We start from the raw sequence: 19948 nt of genomic DNA, 5'->3' as shown, positions 1-19948 counted from the left end.
TCTGCCACACAGCCTCCTTTACAGCCTCCTGTCTTCACTTCCATATTGTAGGAGAGCAGAATGGGACACAGTAGATGCCTCTGACTTCAATCCCCTTACAATAATGCCCTTCCTCCTAGGCTAAAGCAACACAGACTTCTTTAAAAGACCTTCTCCAAGGAGAGTGATGAAACACCAGATCTGGAATGGTTATGTGTTATTAAGTGTACTGGTTATCTAATCCCCCAAGGAATCACCTCTCTGTTCCTTTCTTCAGGCAGAAAAAGGGAGGAGTCTACTCAAGGCAGAACAGGGTCTAAAAGAAGAGTGGCCTCGCATGGGGGAAAGGACGGCAGAAAAAACAAAAGCCCATTACCTGGGCTTCTCACTTGCACTAATGCTGCAACATTTTCCTGGTATATTTCCCTGGCGGATCTCTCCCTGTACAGCCACCTCTTATTTAGTCAGTCAACAAACACTTATTGAGCACCAACGTCATGCTAAGAATCCATCTAGGTTCTGGAGCTGTAAACAAGACAAGGTAGTCACTACCCTCATGGAACTTCTGCTCTAACAAGGAGAGAGACAATACTCAAAATACACCAATGACTGTATAATGCCAGGGAGTAAAAGGTACTAACACAAAAAACTGAGTAATGTAAGAGGCCCAGGGAGTGTCTGGCTGCTATTTTATATGGGGTAGCCAGGGAAGGCCCCCTATAAGCTGACAACTGGGCAGAGACCTGAAGGAAACAGGGGAAGTGAGTCATCTGGACATGTGGGAGAAAAGCTCCTCCTGTAATATCATGGGCAAAGGCCCTAGGGAGAAGAATGTAAGACGGTGAGGGTGCCTGCAGTTACCAAGGATGATAAGCATGACCATCTCTAGAACTGCCATCTTCTTGCCCAATGACTGCTCCAGGCCCTGAGTTTCCCCAGACTCCCATCCGGGTCTGCCTCCCAGCCTGCCCCTCCCTGATACCTACCATACTTCTTGTTCTCCAGTTCAGCACCCTCCTGACACAAGCCCTCCCCAAGAGTCCCAGCAGTCCAGGTCCTTTTCTCACAATTTACCAACCTAATAAAAACAAACAAAACAGTAGAAAAAAGGCAGCAGGCACATTTAACCACAGCCTTCCAGAGATAGGAAATGTACAATAGTAAAGAGTAAAGCTTCAAAAGGTCAGCTATAAGAAAAATTAAAAATATGTCATGTGCCTGCAGGGGATCTGGCCTCCTAACTTACCATTATTTCCCCCCAGATCTGTAAATTATGGGACATTAATGCTTGAAACAACCTTGGAAAGTAGGCATGGAGGTGAGATAATATGAGAACCCTGGCCAGAGGAGACCCCAATAACAGCTGCTGCCACTCTTTGCAATTTCAAAGTGATTCTGAGAAGGATTATATCCCTCTACGTCCCAAAGTTGCTCGCAGGGTTTTGGTATGTAAATACACGTCATTAATTACTTTTATAGAAGCAAAAGAGAAACACTCAGATATTCTTCCATAGCTTCATCCCCAAGTCACTGGCAGCGCCCAACAGGGAGCCTCCGCTTCTGGAGGCCTCAACCCCTGTCTTAGGTTATCTGAAATCTTAACCATAACGAATTAGGCCCGAACCATTCAAGGCCAGCGGTGTTGGGAAGCCCATGATCCAGCGCGAGGGGCATCCCAAATATATTCACTGAGTCTCGGGAGCCGTCCAGGGACTCTCAGAGCTGGGTCACTACCTGGGACCAAGCCTGAGGCTAGTCCTTTAGGTCAAGGCAGGTCTCGACCCGCCTCCAACTTCAAATGGCCCCCTAGGCGGGACAGGGTCACTGGGCGGGGAGTTCCTGGCTGTGCGGCCACACTCTCACACACACACCGACTCACACACACACCCACAACACCCCCCCACACACACACACCGACACACTACACACACATACATACGCGCGCGCGCGCGCACACATACACACACACACGCCGCCTCGCGCGCGCTCGCGGCACAGCACCGACTTCCCAACCCCAAACACACGCGCGCACCCCCGGGACAGCTGAGTTCTGTATTTCCTCTTCCTCAAAGCGACTCCGGCGATCGCAGTCGCCACTCTCCGCTCCGACTCCCGGGCCCCCCGGCATGCCGCCACCCCCTTCTCTGAAGGCGCGCCCGGTGCGCCCCCTCTCCGAAGCCGAGATTTCCACGAAGCTCCACAAAGCCCCCCGCCGCCTCTCTCGGTCTCGGCAGAGACCCCAGTGTGTCCCCGGGAGGAGAGTATTTACTGACCAGAGCCTCAGGGGCTCCTGGCTGCCCAGACCGCCCTCTCAGGCCCTCCTGGCTCCCATTCCTCTGGCCCATCACCACCCCCTCCCACGAGCGCGCTCGCCGGGGGATTCCCTCCCATCCCCGAGTGCAGGAGAAGACGCCGAGTCTGAGCCGCAGCCGCTTCTCTGGCTCTATAGGAATCTTGACTCCAAGATCCCAGCCCCACACCCCCGTCCCCAACAACCCCGCGCCAGCGTCGCAACCCTCCCGCGCCCCCCCCTCCCGCAGACCCTGGTCGCAACGTCTCGGCGGGCTCCCCGGCCCCGGGCCCTGCGCTTCATCCGCGGGCGCCGCACCTCCAGCGCCCCCTCCCTCCGCTCCCACTCCCACTCCCGCCATCCCCCGAGCTCAGACTTCCCCAATTGCAGAGCGCCCCGACGCGCCCGCAGCCCTCACCCTGCCGAGCGCGGCGGCCACCCCCTCCCGAGCCGCGGCGCCCCCAGGGAGGAAACAAAAGTGTCTCCGCGGCGCCCGGAGTCCCCCGGAGCAGGACGCCTCCTCCCGGCCCCAGTCCCGGCCCCCTCCCCTGCCGCGCCGAGGTCAGCGAGTCGGGGCGCCGCGCCAGCCCAGGAAACTTTACGAACCTGCTTGGGGTCGCAGGACAGCAGCGGCGAGGGTTCCCGGCGATCAGAGCTCCGGCGACCCGCCACCATTGAAGGGGAACTGGAGGCTCTGTCGCCCAGCGTGGGGCCGCGGCGGCGTGGGTGGCTCTGCCTCTATCCTGTGCCCATCCTCGCCCGCTCCCGCTCGCCCCAGCACACGCACTTACACTCTGGGTCGGCCGGCTGCTGCACCGCCGGCTGCCGCTGCTCTCACTTCCTCTTCCTTCCTCCTGCTGGCCAGAGACACATTTTGCATCTGCAAGGCATCCGGAGATCAGCCGCGAACTCTCCTCCCGAGCGGACGCTGCGGAGTTGCAGCCGCCGCCCCGGCACCTGCGCCAGGACACTCGTGGTCTGCGCGTTCGCCTTGCGCCCGCACACGGGTCCCTGCCCACTGCACTTTGCCTAGGGGGTGCCCACGACTTTTTGAAGTCCCCCTACTTAAAAAGACAGAAATGTCAAACACCGTGCATGCCTCAGATCTGCTATAAATAATATGTGTGCAGAGCATGACTTCGATGAGCTCACACCCGGCGTTTGGAGGCACTAATTAACTCCGTCACCCTCATAGCGCCACCTCCGGGAGGCCAAAAGCGAGTAGCATCTTTTCACATCCTTTTTTCATTTTTGGCAACCGGTTCCGGATATTAAGGGGAAACTTCGGTGGGCTGTTTGAACGCTACTTTAAGACGTGTTTGTTTTGACGCTGTGCCTCTACCCTTGGACAGAGTGGCAAAAAAAAAAAAAAAAAACGTTTCCTCCCTCTCCGTCGACATCTATGTATTTACTAACCCTGCAATTGAAACTACAAGATGTATTTCTAACCAGTTAAGCCAGGGACTTCCTAATTTTGCATAACTTTGCATAAGGCAAGACGTTCCACACATAATTTGGTATTTAGAATAAATTACTTAATTCATGCAACCTACTTAAATCATTTTCAAAGCAGAAATCAAAAACGTTAACTCCCAGCCTAGCTGGCAGGAGGGAAGAGGGTTGCAGGCGAAACACCTGTCCTCCCCCAATTCAGAAATACCTACATTGGCTCTACCGGAAAAGTCAAAGGCAGTTAGGCATTTTCTTCTAATTGGCAAAGGAAATAAGTTGCGGGCAGGGAGGCATCAGAATCAAGGTGGAAAACTAAGCTCCCTTTTAATATCTTCCCCCTCAAGAGCCACAGGCAGCTGTTGAGCGCTTGAAATGTGGCTGTCCCTGAGATGTTCTGTAAGTGTAAAACAGACATACAATTCAGTATTTTTAAAATGAATGTAAACTAACTTGTTAAGTATTTTTATGTTGATTACATTATTGCAATACATGAGAATAGTTTGATGCAGTAAGTCAGTTGGATTCGTCATGTGTTAGGTTAAGATATAAGCATACATAAGATTAATTTCGCCAGTTTCTTTTACATTTTCTGATGTGGCTACTAGAAAATGTAAGGCTACACATAGGCTCTCATTAGTGGCTCACCTTATATTTTTAATGAACAGCTCTGATCTAACTCCTTATTATATGCATGACTCTGGGAGGCAGTATTAGTATCAAGAGTGCCTGGGTCCAGATGGTTATAAGCCGGTAACTAAAGCAGGGTGACTGCAGGAAAGCAACTTAACTGCTGTATTTCCTCATCTATAAAACAGTAATGACATAATAACAAAAGTCAATAGCGCCAACTATTAAATGAAGTAATTTAATAAGTAGTCAGTAAATGGAGCCTTTACTAACGATGCTCTGAGACGCTTGTAGTGATAAGTATGAATTTGATCTACAACCTTGTAGCTAAGGCATATAAAGACCTTAACTTTAGTGCATGCGTGGTGAGCACTCAGTAAACATTAGCTGTCATAATTGTTCCCTCCTTGCACAGCAATTATGCAAATCCACTCCCCTGTAACCTTTGGTCCCGGGTCTTCACATCTTTCCTCCATGAAGTAGTCTTTCAGATCTTTGAAGTTAGCCCTCAAATTTTACCTAAACACTCTCTTTTGAGGATTAACCATCCTCAATTATTCTGACTCTTCTTCATGTGACGTGGCTTCAAGTCTCTCTCATCTGAGCCATCTTCTCCCAGAAGAATATCTGTCTCTGCCCTTAAAAAAAAAAAAGAAAAAAGAAAAAAAGAAAAAAAAAGTAGTTGTCTTATAGATTAATTACGTAATTAACCATTAGCAAACACAATACAGCCTGAGATCTTCTCTCCCTTTTTTTTTTTTTCTCAAATACATCTCAATGTTGATAGGAGTGCAAGGGGAATACTGGAAATTCTTTACAGTGTTACGGTTAGGCCATGTACACGAACATGGAGTTGATCTTTGGAACCAAAGTTCCTGATCCACTTTCTCTAAGTCCCTTAGGATTTAATTCAGGCATCTAGTGTCTCCCCATGTCCATGGATTACATAAAAATATTAAGATGCCACATGACATCCCACTAAGGAGCTCCCTCTGCTAAGCTGGGAGAATAGCATTCTTTCATTCACTGGTTATTAATAAACTGCTTAACAGTGAAATTGCCAAACTTCAATTTTCTCTTCTATTCATAAAGACATCTTAGAAGTATTGTCAAGTGTCTTAGAGGAACCCGCCTTCTCCCTTGGCTCTGCTGGTGGTCAGCAGTGGATGCAATAGAGTGGAATATGTGGTGTTGTCATGTATGTGGGCTCCATCTTTGGACCTGGTTGTTGTGTATAAGTCCCACCATTACCATTTACTGGCTGTATTACTCTTAACTCATGAGATTGAAACCATGCCTGCCAGATACGGTTAAGTGAAGATTAAACGAGTTAATTCATGAAAAATTCTTAACAGGGCCTGACACATAGAAACACTCATTGAATGTTAGCTATTATTATCTACAACAGTTCTTCAATGGACAAGTCATATTAACAGACAAAAAATAAAAGAGCGACATCCACTCCCTCTTTTCACATGTCAGTCTCCACCCATAATGGTGAGAAAGAGCTGTTGCCACTGTCCCTTCTCAGCTCCTGGTCACAGCTTGGGCCATTCAATCATTAGGTCATGCTTTAGCAGTGAGGAGGGCCATTTTATAGCAAGGAACAGAATCCAAGTGCATCCCTTCACTTGCACTTCTAGTAAGCCCACCTGGGCAGAGCCTATACCTTTGTGCAGACAGGCCAGCCTCATCCACATCTCAAGTGGTTAGGGAGACTGATTCAGGATCTCCTCTGTAGAACCATCAATCTTAGTTTCAGGATAAGTAGAGGAAAAGAGAGCAGGGTAGGGACAGATGGCTGGAAAATCAAAATCACTTAAGCCTCAAGTCTAAGCTTCATTCCCCCACCGTGTTTCTATAAGAAAGCTTTGAATTGTTAACGGACAGAGAGGTATTTGGGGCAGTTTCTCATATTTAAATACTTTGATCTTATGTTTCCCATGTCTTTATCTTTCCTTGTGTGTACAAAATTCCAAACTAGGAGGATTGAGACCCTATCGAAATGTCACCATGCAAAGTGTCACCATGAAACCCCAAACTGCAATAATGGCCTGTGGTATTTTTAATCAATGATGACTCACGTTGATCAATTCCTTCCTAAGTGCTCATAAATATTAATTTCTAATTTAATTTTTAAACTTATTGGATTCTAAATGGATCCTGTGCATTTAATAATACATTCAGTAATTTGCTTCAAATTTCTGCTGCAAATCAGCACTAAATTCCTTGATCTACAGTTTGACAAATCTATTCCCTTTTCTTGTGTTAGAATCAGGCTCGTGCTGATTTGCCTCCAGTCTTCAAACAGCTCTGGGGGCATAGAGAGTTGCCTCAGCTCCAGGAAGCCGCTACACCAGGGATAATGAGATCTGGGCAGCAGGCAGATACCTGCAATTTAGAGCCACTAGGGTCAGCCCTGGAACAAGCAGAATGACACGGAAGCCTGCTGTGAGAGGGCATTCCTTCACTTGATCGTTCATTAATTCAACGTGCACTGAATGCCTTAAATGTGAGTTTAAAAGGGAGGAAGGGAGAGTACAATCATGAAGAAGAGAAACATGGCTTGCCCCCTTTTGGCACTCCCATTCTAGCTCAGAAGACAGATTTTAAATGGCCATAAAAACAAGTGAGGAGTATAATATTAGGAGAAGGACAGAAGGTTGCAGGACTATACAGAGACAGGGATGCTAACATCATCTGTAAGTCAGGAAAAGCCTCCTGGGGAAGTTCTGTTGATTTGAGACCTGAAGGGTGAGTGAGGAGGTGTTATCTAGGACAAAAAGACAAAAGGAAGTAGGTTGGTAATGAGGAAGGATTCTAAGCAAAAACAGTTAACTTTGTATGAAGGTTCACAGCAAGCTTGTCCAACGCACGGCCCACAGGCCGCGTGTGGCCCAGGATGACTTTGAATGCAGTCCAACACAAAATTGTGAACTTTCTTAAAACATTATGAGTTTTTTTGTGATTTTTTTTTTTAGCTCATCATTAGTGCTAGTGTATTTTATATGTGGCCCAAGACAATTCTTCTTCTTCCAATGTGGCCCAGGGAAGCCAAACAATTGGACACCCCAGGAGAAATCATAGTGTGGGAGGAACCTTAAAAAGTCTATTTGGCCGAAGTCTGAGAGTATCAAAATTAAATCTAAAAGCAATGGGCAAAAGCCAAAATTTGGAAGCCCTTGAGAGTCATATCACAGAATTTGGATATATTAAGGATGATGGAAAGGCCTAATAAGTTTTGGATTTGGTTTGTTTTCCACTGAAATGTTTTAAGCAACTGATTGTTGTGGTCAGTTGTTTTAAAGGTCATCCTACTAAATAGTGAATGAATTAGTGGGGAGACAAAAATGCATGTGGGAAGAATAGTGTCTTAGTCTGCTCATTCTGCCATAACAGAATTCCATAGACTGGGTGGCTTAAAGAACAGAAATTTATTTTCTCACACTTCTGAAGGCTGGAAGTCTGAGGTCAGAGTGCTGACATGGTTGGCTTCTGGTGAGGGCTCACTTCCTGGCCCACAGACTGCTGCCTTCTTACTATGTCCATACATGGCAGAAAGAGCAAGAGAAAGCTCTCAGGTATCTCTTCTTACAAGGGCACTAATCCTAGCAGGAGGTCACCACCCTCAAGGCCTCATCTCAACCTAATTACTTCTCAAAGCCCCATCTCCGTATACCATCACATTTGTGGTGAGGTCTTCAACATACGAATTTTTGGGGAGAACAAGCATTCAATTCATAACCAACAGATAGGGAATTATTGCATTGAGGTCAGAGTTGATGGGAGCCTAAGTCATGCATTAATGGAGAAGCTGAGGAGAACTAGAGAAATTCAAGTGTTAGTTACGTTTGCAGTAGAGGGCACGTAGAACTGATGTTCACCCTGATTGGGGAAGCTCTCAAACTAGCAATTTGCTTTTGTCTTCCTGCACTGGCTCAACCAAACACTAAACTTGCTTTGCTTTCCTGTAACCTAGTGTCCAACACAATATCACCTACAACATTTATTCCCAGGTCGAGGACAGACTCAAGATGTAAAAGGGATGACTCCCCTCTTGTTTGACTTTCTGTGACACCATTACTTTGCATTCATCTCCAATGTGTCCCCATTTCTTAATCATTATATTACTGTCCATTGGTGAAGAACATCCATCCAAAAATGCAAAATTTACTGTCTGCACCAGTACCCCTCTGCTCCAGCCATTCCACCCTGCTTTTAAACAAAAAATATCTCCATGGACTTCTAAGTCACCTATTAATCAGATGTGTTCTCCTGTTTCCAGTTTTGCTGGGTAGATTTATCAAGACTTCTTAGATCTATATCCATTGTCTACCACCCGATGTCCGATGAACAGCAGCCAAAGAAATAGTATTAATCAGTAACTCAAGGAGTTCCTCCAATATTACAATAAATACTGACAAGAGGATTGACTCAACAGTCTCATGAGAGCAAAATTTACAGAATATTTAAATGTCCATGCTTTGAAGTCTACAGATGTGAAAATCCTAGCTCTACTTCTTAATAGCCACGTAACTTATTTTTCTCTAAGTCTATAAAACATGGATGTTGGGATAATGATACTTATTTCAGACAGTGCCTAGCACATACTGAATGCTCAATAAATGGAGCCAACATGAATGCTAACCACTATACATTTGTAATGATTATTAATTGATTGCATGACAGTCAGGTGAAAGTACCAATATTCTTTACTTTGTCTTCAAAATATTTTAAATAAATATATGTCCATTTACTATTATTAATAAATATTATTACTAAGTAAATATTTACTAATTTATAGATATATAATGAATATATACATTCACAGTCCTAGTCCCTAGAGGTCAACACACTGAGTTTTTTCTTTTTTGAATTTTTTGGTAATTCATGCCATGCTTCTAACTGTTTGTACTATTTTGTTTGACCAACTTCAGACAGTATTTATTAACTCCCTCCTCTGAAAAGTTTTCATAACTTTTGTTTACTTACCTCTCTTTCCTAATCTTCTATTATTTCTTTGATTGTATAATAGGTTTTTTTATTGATAAATTTTCTATCTCATGGGCCTTCTGATATTCTCATTCATGTCATTTAACTTTTCTCTCATTGTTTCTATTCCTATGAGTCTTAGTAGTGCCCTCTGGGACAATCCTCTGGCTCTATCTTCCAATTCGTTAAGTCAGTCTTTAGCCTTGTCTATTCTTTCAATTTATATAGTTAAGTGGTTTTTAAATGTTTAATGATCATAATTTAAATTTCTTAATTTTCTCATTGGCACTTTTTTATAATTACCTCTAGTGGGCGCTGTGGGCACACCCCCTCATTCCCTGGCTCAGGACCAAGGTGCTCCATCATCCAATCACACAACTGATGGTTGATGCCCGAATACAGCTCCAGAGCTCCCCATGAAGTTGGCTGGGTCCTCTGTTTGACTACATTGCATCTCAACTTCTTCCTCTGCTCAGTCCTGCTTACCTCAGTTTTTCTCAAGTGTGGATCTCAAGGGCACTCCAAAGTCACCCTCCAGTATGCAAACCTCAGTCTCAGAGCATGTGTCCTGGACAACCTTACCTAAGACATCAGCTGCTCTTGTTTTATGGATATAATAGCCTCTCTTATTGCTGTGAGGCTATTAGTATTTCTTCCAAATTCTTTTTTTTTTTTAATTTACTCTATTACCTCTGCTTTCCTAGGTTATAGTTACTCAGTTTAAGTTGGATGTCTCCTTGTTTGCATGCTGAACTTTACTAATGTGATTCTCTGTTCACCTGCCAGCTGTTTCTATTTTCTGCAGCTTGCAACTGGTGATCTCGGAGAAGAAGAAATGGATTGCCAGATGGACATGCTGGTAGTTATCTCCAGTGTATGGTAGCACTCCCTCTCCAGGAGATGAGAGGATACCTGGAGCCCCTCCGTTTCAACCCAGTTGCTCATATTCACTGCCCTATGGGGAAGGAAGGGTAAGGCTGTGAGCTCCTCCGCAAAAAGTGATAGTTGGGGCAAAGAAGAGAGAGAGCAGGCCCACAATTAATCAGTGTCTTTGGACACTCTCCTGTCTTTGTGTGTGTTTATGCCAGACTCAGAGCACCCTTGAACCAAATGGCTTCTACCTTTGTGGTAGTAATTTTCAACTTAGATTTGGGGCTGTGGTGCCAGGCATGGTGGCTCACACCTGTAATCCCAGCACTTTGGGAGGCCGAGGCAGGTGGATCACCTAAGGTGAGGAGTTCAAGACCAGCCTGGCCAACATGGTGAAACCCCGTCTCTACTAAAAATACAAAAATTAGCCAGGTGTGGTGGCACGCGCCTCTAATCCCAGCTACTCAGGAGACTGAGGCAGGAGAATTGCTTGAACCTGGGAGATGGAGGTTGCAGTGAGGCAAGATGGTGCCACTGCACTCCAGCCTGGGCAACAGAGCAAGACTCCATCTCAAAAAAAAAAAAAAAAGAAAGAAAAAGATTTGGGGCTGTGGCTTCCTTCCATTTTAATCTCCTCAGTCTCTGATCTAGTGCTACATCATTAAACCTGTCACCTTTGAGGAAGAATGTATCAAGGGTCAAGATCAAACAGATTCTCTCTTTTGACATTCTCTCAGTTGCCCCAAATTTTGATATAATTCAATATACTTTATGGAGATACCATGCCTTTCTTTGTGTTTTGCTCTCGTTGGAGTTTTAAATTGCTGAAACACATGGAAGCCTTCTATGTTGTAAAAAATGAAATCCACTTTCCCCTGGGCGTGGTGGCTCGTGCCTGTAATCCCAGCACTTTGGGAGGCCGAAGAAAGTGGATCACCTGAGGTCAGGAGTTCGAGACCAGCCTGGCCAACATGATGAAACCCTGTCTCTACTAAAAATACAAAAAATTAGCTGGGCATGGTGGCACGCACCTCTAATCCCAGCTACTGAGGAGGCGGATGCAGGAGAATCGCTTGAATCGGGGAGGCAGAGGTTGCAGTGAGCCAAAATCATGCACTCCAGCCTGGGCAACAAGAGTGAAACTCCATCTCAAAAAAAAAAAAAAAAAAAAAAAAAATGGAATCCACTTTCCTCTTGAAATCATCCTCCATGTCTAAGGATTATACCCCTCCTCTTCAGGTCCATCCATGCTCTTAGGCTCTGCTATGAATAATATTGCATAATTACAATGCTGTAAATTCTGTTTTTCAATTTTTAGAATAAACCTATAGATAAAATTTAATTATATTGTCAAGATAGAAGGTAGCAGAATGTAAATGTAGTAAACATCCAAAATGTAAAAGTAATATTAAGTGTGGAAATCTAGCGTCCTCATGATGCATATCTACCCTTCTTCTAGCACCAAGCTCCCCAAAAGAAAAGATATAAAAAGAAGACTCCATAGCCACTCTAGGAAAAGGAAGAAAGAAAAAAAGGAAGGGGAAAAAGGAAGAAAGGGAGGAAGGAAAAACGACACCAGAAGTTTTGGAAAACAGATTTTCTGTCCCAGTTTGGCTCACTTTCCTGCTGTTTGCCAAGGGTTTCTTCTCATTATTCTCTGGTCATTTCCACAGTTTCTTGAATACCTTGTCTGCTGCTTTCACAGACTTCTTTCTCCTCTGAAGTACATAGCACCTTATAATTTTTTTCCAGAAAGTATAAACAGAAGGTAAACTTTTCTGAGAAGCTGCATGTCAGAAAACATCTTTGTTTTGCAGTTACATTTGATTGTTTATTTAGTTATTGGATCATAAATATCAAAATGTTTTTCATCAGAATTATTAAAAACATTGTTCCTATCTTCAAGCTGATAAGAAATCTGAAGCCCAGGTGATCTTCTTTTGTGGTATGCCTCATGTCTGTGTGTGTGTGTGCCTATGTTATATGTTCTCATTTCTAGAAGCATTTAGAATCTTCTCTAATTTATTCTTGCCATTCTGAACTGTTACCAGAATGGAGATGGGTGTGAATATTTTATCATTTTTCCCAATTGGCACTACTTAGGCAGTTTCAATCTAAAGACTTGTCTCTCTTCAGCCTGAGGAATTTTGTCCCCATTTTTTAAACATTTTCACTCTATTTTCTGTAATCTCCTTCCTAGAAGTTCTATGTAAGTCAGCGCTGGACCTTCTGTATTCTGTATCAACTCTTTTTATCTCCTACCTTTCTTTCTTTCTTTTTTTTTTTTTTGAGATGGAGTCTTGCTCTGTCGCCCAGGCTGGAGTGCAGTGGCTTGATCTCAGCTCACTGCAACTTCTGCCTCCCACGTTTAAGTGATTCTCCTGCCTCAGCCTCCTGAGTAGCTGGGACTACAGGTGCATGCCACCACGCCCAGCTAATTTTTTGTATTTTTAGTAGCGATGGGCGGGGGGGGTTCACCCGTGTTAGCAAGGATGGTCTCAGATCTCCTGACCTCGTGATCCACCCCCCTCAGCCTCCCAAAGTCCTGGGATCACAGGCATGAGCCACCGCGCCCAGCCATCTCCTTCCTTTCTTCCTTTGTTTGCTCAGTGCTGTTCTGGAAGTTGTCTTTGACTTTATCCTCTGACCCTTATATTGATTTCTTTTAGTATCAGCCATCTTGTGTTTTAGTATTTCTAATTATTCCTTTTTTTATGGCAGCCCATTTCTCTTTTAAGGACATAATATTTTCTCAAATCTCTGATGACATTTTGATTAAAAGTTATTGGGTCTTCTTTTTAAAATTATCTTGTTTCCTGAGTTGTCTGTTAAGCTGGGGTCCATTTTTTCTGTTTCTTAGCCTTGATTCTTAACTCAGGCACTGATGCGTTTTTCTGATAGTTTAGTAATCATTAGTTTATATTCGCTAATATTTATATCTGTGATGTGTGGCTGTTTTCAGCTGTTATGAAATTTCGTTTCCCCAGCAGGTTTCTCCCAGACTATGAGGACCACCTGTGAGCTCTGTGGATAGGGGATACCAGCAGTTCTGTCTTTAGGGTGTCCGTACACAGAACTGGCAGGCATGTTCTCATCCCCTCAGCTCACTGCTCCCAGTCTTGGGGATGTCAATTACAAACTTGCAGCCTCTGCAAGTGCAAATCTTCCACCTCTGCAGACAGCAGCTCTCATTTGTTAATCAGTGGTAAACAGAACAGCTTCTGGTCACTTTCTAAACATAGATGGAATCCACTGGCCCAGCTTTTCCATACCCTGTTCCTGTCACCACAGTCCTTGATGATTGCTCCACAGTCCATTCCTGTTCCCAATGCACGCAGGCTCTGAGCTTGAAGCCAGCATGGGGTCTCCTGGACAGATTTGCTCCTAAACCTTTAGAGCAGCCTTCTGTGTCTCTTCCAAGTAACAGCTCCCTCCACTCGGGTTGACACTCACTAAGCTCCCATCTGCTCTCTAAACTACACAAATTCCTCAGAGCTCTGAACTGTGGTCCTCCCTTTCTGTTCTCCCTGTGATTTCCTATTGATCCCCTCTGTCTGTCTGTTTTGTTACTTCAGTGGGATTTCTGGAAGCAAATGAGAAAACACAGATGCTCAGGCCGCTATCTTCAATGCAAACCTCCCTTAATTTTCTAAATCACTTGAACCTAACTTGGCATCCACTGGCTGAGTTGACTGGAGATCCAATCTCCGTCAATTTTAGGAGTTTATCACCCTCTCTATGATTATACGAGTGAACTGGGCTGTTTATAGGTGACAGCAGAAGAAATCTCTTTGTTCTGGGTCTTATCATGATAGACCCTCCATGTTGGGGGTAGACACTACTCACTCTCAGCCACAGGTGGTTATGGGGGCCTCACTTGCTGTGGTTACCAAAGCCCTGGTCCCTCCATGCAGCCAAGCCTTCTCCTTATGGGCAGGGCAGCTTACCTGGATTTTTCAATATGTCAATTTCATGAAGATTTCTAAAAGAAAAGACAGTAAGCCGAAATGAAAAGACAAATCCAGAGTAAAGAGTTGAAAGACATCAATTCACACATAAAGAATGCATTGAGTAAGTCTTGATTAGAACCTGACTCTGGGGGGAAACCTATAAATATATTAGTTGTGTCAGTTGGAGAAACTTAAATATTCATTGGAGATTATATGATATTATAGAATTAGTCTTACTTTCTTAGATATAAAAATTATAGTATGCTTATGGAAGGGAATTTTCCAATATAATTATATAAATCAAATTTGGCAAAATGTTAACAATTCTTGAACCTAAGAGGAGGGTACACAGGCATTCTCTGAAGTATTATTTTATTCTGTATCTGCATAAAATATTCTGTATATTTTAAAATTTTGTTAATAAAACATTGAAGTCAAAATTGTGCTCATTAGAGGGAGCAGTCCTGAGTTATTTCATCAAAAGACACCTGGGACTTGAGGTTTGCCTACAGTGGCTAACTGATGCAGAATACATGAGCCGATTACATTGAATTCACAGATTTTTCTGTAAGGTGCCCTCTCTGAGACCTCAGAATCTTGTTTACTGGAATGAGTTGGGATCTACCACGTGTTTTGAGGGGAGGGGTATGCTACAAGAGTATTTGAAGGATTGTCTTTTATGTGAGATTTTATAAGGACCACAAAAAGATGAGTTGAAAATGAATGAATTCTTCTGTTGAATAAAAACTTATGTCTTTAATTGTTTAGTTAACTTACACTTAATTCTATTTCATAAACGCTACATACTGTGGCTCTGTTTTTTGTTTTTGTTTTTTGGGTTTTTTTTTTTTTTTTTTTTTTTTGAGACAGGGTCTCACTCTGTCACCCAGGCTGGAGTGCAGTGGCGCGATCACAGCTCGTTGCAGCCTTAACATCCCAGGCTCTAGCAATCCTCCCATCTCAGCCTCCTGAGTTGCTAGGACTAGAGGCGCATGCCACCATGTCCAGCCAATTTCTGTTTTTGTTTTTTTTTTTTTTTATAGAGACAGGGTTGGTCTCTAAATCCAGGCTAGTCTCAAACTCCTGGGTTCAAGCAATCCTCCCACCTTGGCCTCCCAAAGTGCTGGAATTACAGGTATAAGCCCCACTGCCTGGCTGAGGTGCTGGTCTTAATGTCTGATTTTTTTCTTATTAGGCAATTGGGTAAGAGTCTGTCTGGAATTTCTTCTTTAGTCATCCAGGTTCTAACTTGTTCATTAACTCTTTCTATGCCTTACAGTATTAAAAGGTAAAATACTTCCTTCTTTTTATCTATCAGTGGATTACAATCACTATTACTATTTGTGAGGTCCAAGCGTATCCTGTTACAGAGTATCTTACACTTTAGATTTGTCAGCTTTTCCTACGGTGTCATTGTATTTATTCTGCTGTCCTTTGCGTTTCCATAAAAACTAGGTCTCATGAGATTTAGGCTGAACATTTTTGGCAAGAACACTTCATGGGTGATATGGAGACTTCACATTGCATCACATCAATATCAGATGCATCACATCCTTGTCAATCTGTCCTACTATGATGGTGCTAACTTTAAACACTTGGTAACGTTGTCACCACTAACGAGGCTTTCCAGTGAAAAGGTACATTTTTCACTTACAAATAATAAGCAATCTATGGAGGGATACTTTACATTGTGCCAATATCCTATTCTAGAGCCACATTTTACCCAGTAATTTTAGCATCTACTGATAATTCTCCCCAATTGCAATTTTCTTCCAGCTTTCTTCCCAGTTACTTTAGTATATTTCCCCACTTCTGACTTCCAGTAACCATATCTCACTTCACACCTACCTTCAGGTCCCCTGGAATTGGTGTTCAGTCCTACTCTCAGCTGGCTTTGAACTTACCTTCTTTTGTTCTGTCTCAGACTCAACTAATGTTTCTAGTCCTATAGTCTTTCATTGTTTTTGCTCCAGTGTCTCTCTATATATAACTCAGGTTAGTACTGTCTCCTTAGGCATGGCAGGGATGTGGGCATACATACTGTGCTAAAAGAGCTTCTTTCTACCAGAGCATGCCATTTACTATATCAACACTAATACTTTCTGGAGGTATAGAGAGAGCTCCAAGCAGTGGAAAACACAGTGGAAAATGTCACATTGTATTCTGTCATAGAAGTGTCCAAAGAAAAACAAAGTAATTATTCCTTTTTTGTTTTCTGCTAGTAGAAGTAATTTTGTGTCTTGCCAATTTGTGGAATCAGATAGTTAGAGAATTTTCCTGTCAAAGACCTCTCCTGCCATCTCAGTGCTCTTTCACTCTGTGTTTACTGGGCTAAGTTCTCCTGCAAGCTCAAAGAGGAACAGTGCACATGGCTGTGTAAAGATCACAAACCAGGAAGGAGGGATTCACATATTACATACTTGACATCAGATAGTCACGGCCCTGGTGTTATATTATTCCAGTCAGCTTTCTGCTGTTTGAAGCTTTCATTGGTTTCTTCTAAGTTTCCTCTATTTTCACTTTTGTGCTTCATTAGTCTTCCATCCCTTGGTTCCTTAAACCTCTATAGAGGTTTTCTGTCCTCCATAAACAAATTTTTTTTCCACCAGTTCCTTGTTTTCTGAGAAAGTAAGGCCATTTTATTCTAAGCAACAGAATCTCCCCACATTTAGAGTTAAAAAATGTTTTCCTTCCTTCCTTCCTTCCTTCCTTCCTTCTTTCCATCCTTCCTTCCTTCCTTCCTTCTTTTTTTTTTTAATACAAGCTCTCGCTCTGTCGCCCAGGCTGGAGTGCAATGGCATGATCTCGGCTCACTGCAACCTCTGCCTCCCAGGTTCAAGCGATTCTCTTGCCTCAGCCTCCCAAGTAGCTGGGATTACAGGGCCTATCACCACGTCTGGCTAATTTTTGTAATGTTAGTACAGACGGGGTTTCACCATGTTGTCCAGGCTGGTCTCGAACTCCTGACTTTGGCCTCCCAAAAAGTGTTGGGATTACAGGTGTAAGCCACCGCACCCAGCCCAAAAATGTTTTCTTAAACTACAAAAAAATCTTGTGCCCCTTTGCAGCCAATACCCCCGCCCCTCATCTCACCCAGCCCTAGGCAATCACTGACGTGCTTTCTGACACAATAGGTCTGATCTTTTCCAGAAATCCACATGAGTGGAAGCACAGAGCATACTGCTTTTTTATGTCTTGCTTTTTTTCACTGTGATGTTGTTGAGATTCATCCATTTGTGTGTATCAGAAGGTCATTGCTTTTTCCTGCTGGTAGTATTGTATCATGTAGCTATATCATAATTGATTTGTTTATATATTTATTTACCTGTGGTTGGACATTTGGATTGTTTCTAATTTTTAGGTATTATGAATTAAACTGCTACAAGCACCTGCATCATTTGTATGTGGACATATATTTTCATTTATCTCGGGTGAATGTCCTTTTCCTTGATTGTGGTGATGATTCCATGGGTGTATTAATTTGTCAAAACTCATCAAAAATGTAACCTTAAAATTCATACATTTTGTCTTTCAGTGGATGATTGCTTAAGCAAACTGTGGTGCATTCCTACCATGAAAAACTACTCAGCAATAAAAAAGAATGAACTGTTGCTACAACTGCTTAGATTAATTTTCAGGGAATTATCCTAGATGAAAATCTCTACTCTAAAATATCACATGCTGTATGATTCCATTTAAATAGCATTCCTGAAACGAAAAAAAATTTGGAAATGGAGAACAGATTGGTGGTTGGCAGGCATCAGAGAGAGTGAGAGCGAGGAAGTGGGGAGAGGAAGGGGGTGTGTGTCTATATAGAGGCTACATGAGGGCCCCTTGTGGTGATAGAGCTGCTCTTTGTCTTGACTGTGTCAATGTCAATAACATGGTTGTGATATTGCAATATTTTCCCATTTTACCATTGGGAGAAATTGAGTAAATGGTACATAGAATCTTTCTGTTTTATTTCTTACAACTGCATGTGAATATACAATTATCTCAAAAAAAGTTTAATTTTTCAAAAGGTGCATTGGATTGTATGTAAATTATGCCACCTTAAACTTGTTTTTTTAAAAAATGTCTTTTTTCAGTCTGCGGAACACTCACTCATTTGCACCCTCCAGAGACAACTCAGAATTTTTTTGAAACACCGTTACCTCTTCTTCCAGGCATGTGGCACAATCATCAGGCACTGTGAGCCACTTTGCTCTTCCAGCTTTTCCCTTATTCATTACCTCTCCAAGAATCACAGCCACATTTTTCGACCGCCCATCCTGGGTCACCATACACCTCAAGGAGTCAGCACAACTGAGTTCATCCACCAGTTTGACCCCTCCGAAGACATATACACCTAGAAAAATTTAGCTCATCTATAATTCTATGTGCACTATTTTTTAGATGTAGGTCTCAGATTGATGAAAGGTTATTTTCAACTCTCCAAGATCCACCATGACACCACTTTTATCTTAAGATCCATGTCCCAATTTTTGCAGGTTATTGTCAACACCTTATGTTGTTTGCCCCCAAACATGACCTTATCTGTTTTTTTATCTTCAAAGGAAAATAAGTAAGAGAGAGAGAGAATTAAATGTGAAAGGAAAAGATGGAGTGTGTAGCAATTTTACTATTGCCAGTTTTGAGTCTTTAGGCTTGTAATGGTCCTTAAATCTTATAGAAAAAAAAGAAAGAGTTTTGCTACATATTTGGATAACACTTGGAGGAATAACATTAAATCTCATGTTAATAAAATAGCATTTATGACCAAGCACAGTGGTTACTTGCTTCCAAGCATGTGAATTTGTTTCCCTAATGAGTCTAATATTTAGGGCATGAAGGAGGACAGTAAAAGGCAAATAGGATTCCCTATTTCTTTGCCTGAAGGCAAAAATGCTAAATAGGATTTTGTTTCCATGAGCAAAATGTTTTAGATGAACCTAAAAAAGTTAGGCCTTCTTTTTTGGAAAATACACCACGGATTTGAATATAAGATCAAGGTAGGTCACATGAATAACACAATTATGTTATCTTAAGTACTCATAATTGAGGTGAGATCCTCTTTAATTTGTATATGCACTTATGAAAATTGGAAAGCTTTATAATATTGGGAAAAAATGATTCTATGGTTTATTCCAAAGAGACTAATTATAAAGAAAAAACATTTTAGCATCTTAGACAGTAGATTCTGGGTATGTTCCTATTTCATTAAGGTAAAAAATCTATTTTAAGTACTGATATTCCTTATCTGAAATTCCTAATCTGGTGAGGCAAAAATTAAGTAAAGAAAGGTCTTTTATTTTTGTTCAATTCCACAATAACCAAAGAAGAAATATCATATTATTCCTATTTTACAGATGAAACAAAGTTAAAGAGGTTAAGTGGTGTATTAGTTTATTGTCATGCTGCTGATAAAGGCATACCCAAGACTGGGCAATTTATAAAAGAAAGAGGTTTACTGGACTTACAGTTCCACATGGCTAGGGAGGCCTCACAATCATGGCAGAGGGTGAAAGGCATGTCTCACATGGTGGCAGACAAGAGAAGAGAGAGAGCTTGTGCAGGGAGACTCCCGTTTTTACAACCACTAGATCTCATGAGACTTGTTCACTATCACTATCAATCACTATGACTATCACTGTGACTATCACCATGACTATGACTATGACTATCACTATCACTATCACTAGAACAGCATGGGAAAGACCTGCCCCCATGATTCAAATGCCTCCCACCAGGTCCCTCCCATGACACACGGAAATTCAGGATGAGATTTGTGTGGGGACACAGCCAAACC

At 42.8% G+C, this 19948-nt stretch overlaps 1 protein-coding gene and 1 long non-coding RNA gene across 7 annotated transcripts in view; both read right to left on the bottom strand.

Moving 5' to 3' along the window:
* Window positions 1-3522, bottom strand: part of ELMO1 (engulfment and cell motility 1) — a 593731-nt gene extending 590209 nt beyond the window's left edge. For 2 of the 6 annotated variants that reach the window (XM_054558906.2, XM_024249299.3), the window contains exon 1: window positions 2876-3383. Coding sequence is in view for 1 of the 6 variants with exons in the window: in XM_024249299.3 (XP_024105067.1) it covers window positions 2876-2944 (69 nt within the window). In the remaining 5 variants the exon portion in view is untranslated. 6 annotated transcript variants of the gene reach the window in all.
* A 1052-nt stretch (window positions 3523-4574) lies between these two features.
* On the bottom strand, window positions 4575-19727 carry LOC129060332 (uncharacterized). Its single transcript, XR_008526942.1, has 3 exons — window positions 19620-19727; window positions 14158-14192; window positions 4575-4986 (listed from the first exon to the last, which is right to left on the bottom strand). It is a non-coding gene; the product is annotated as an uncharacterized LOC129060332 (long non-coding RNA).
* Window positions 19728-19948: the final 221 nt, after the last annotated feature.

Source organism: Pongo abelii, chromosome 6, assembly GCF_028885655.2.
Source record: "Pongo abelii isolate AG06213 chromosome 6, NHGRI_mPonAbe1-v2.0_pri, whole genome shotgun sequence".
In the NCBI taxonomy this organism is placed as follows: domain Eukaryota; kingdom Metazoa; phylum Chordata; class Mammalia; order Primates; family Hominidae; genus Pongo; species Pongo abelii.
Note: the sequence above shows the minus strand (reverse complement) of the source record. Positions and strands in the feature narration are given on the sequence as shown.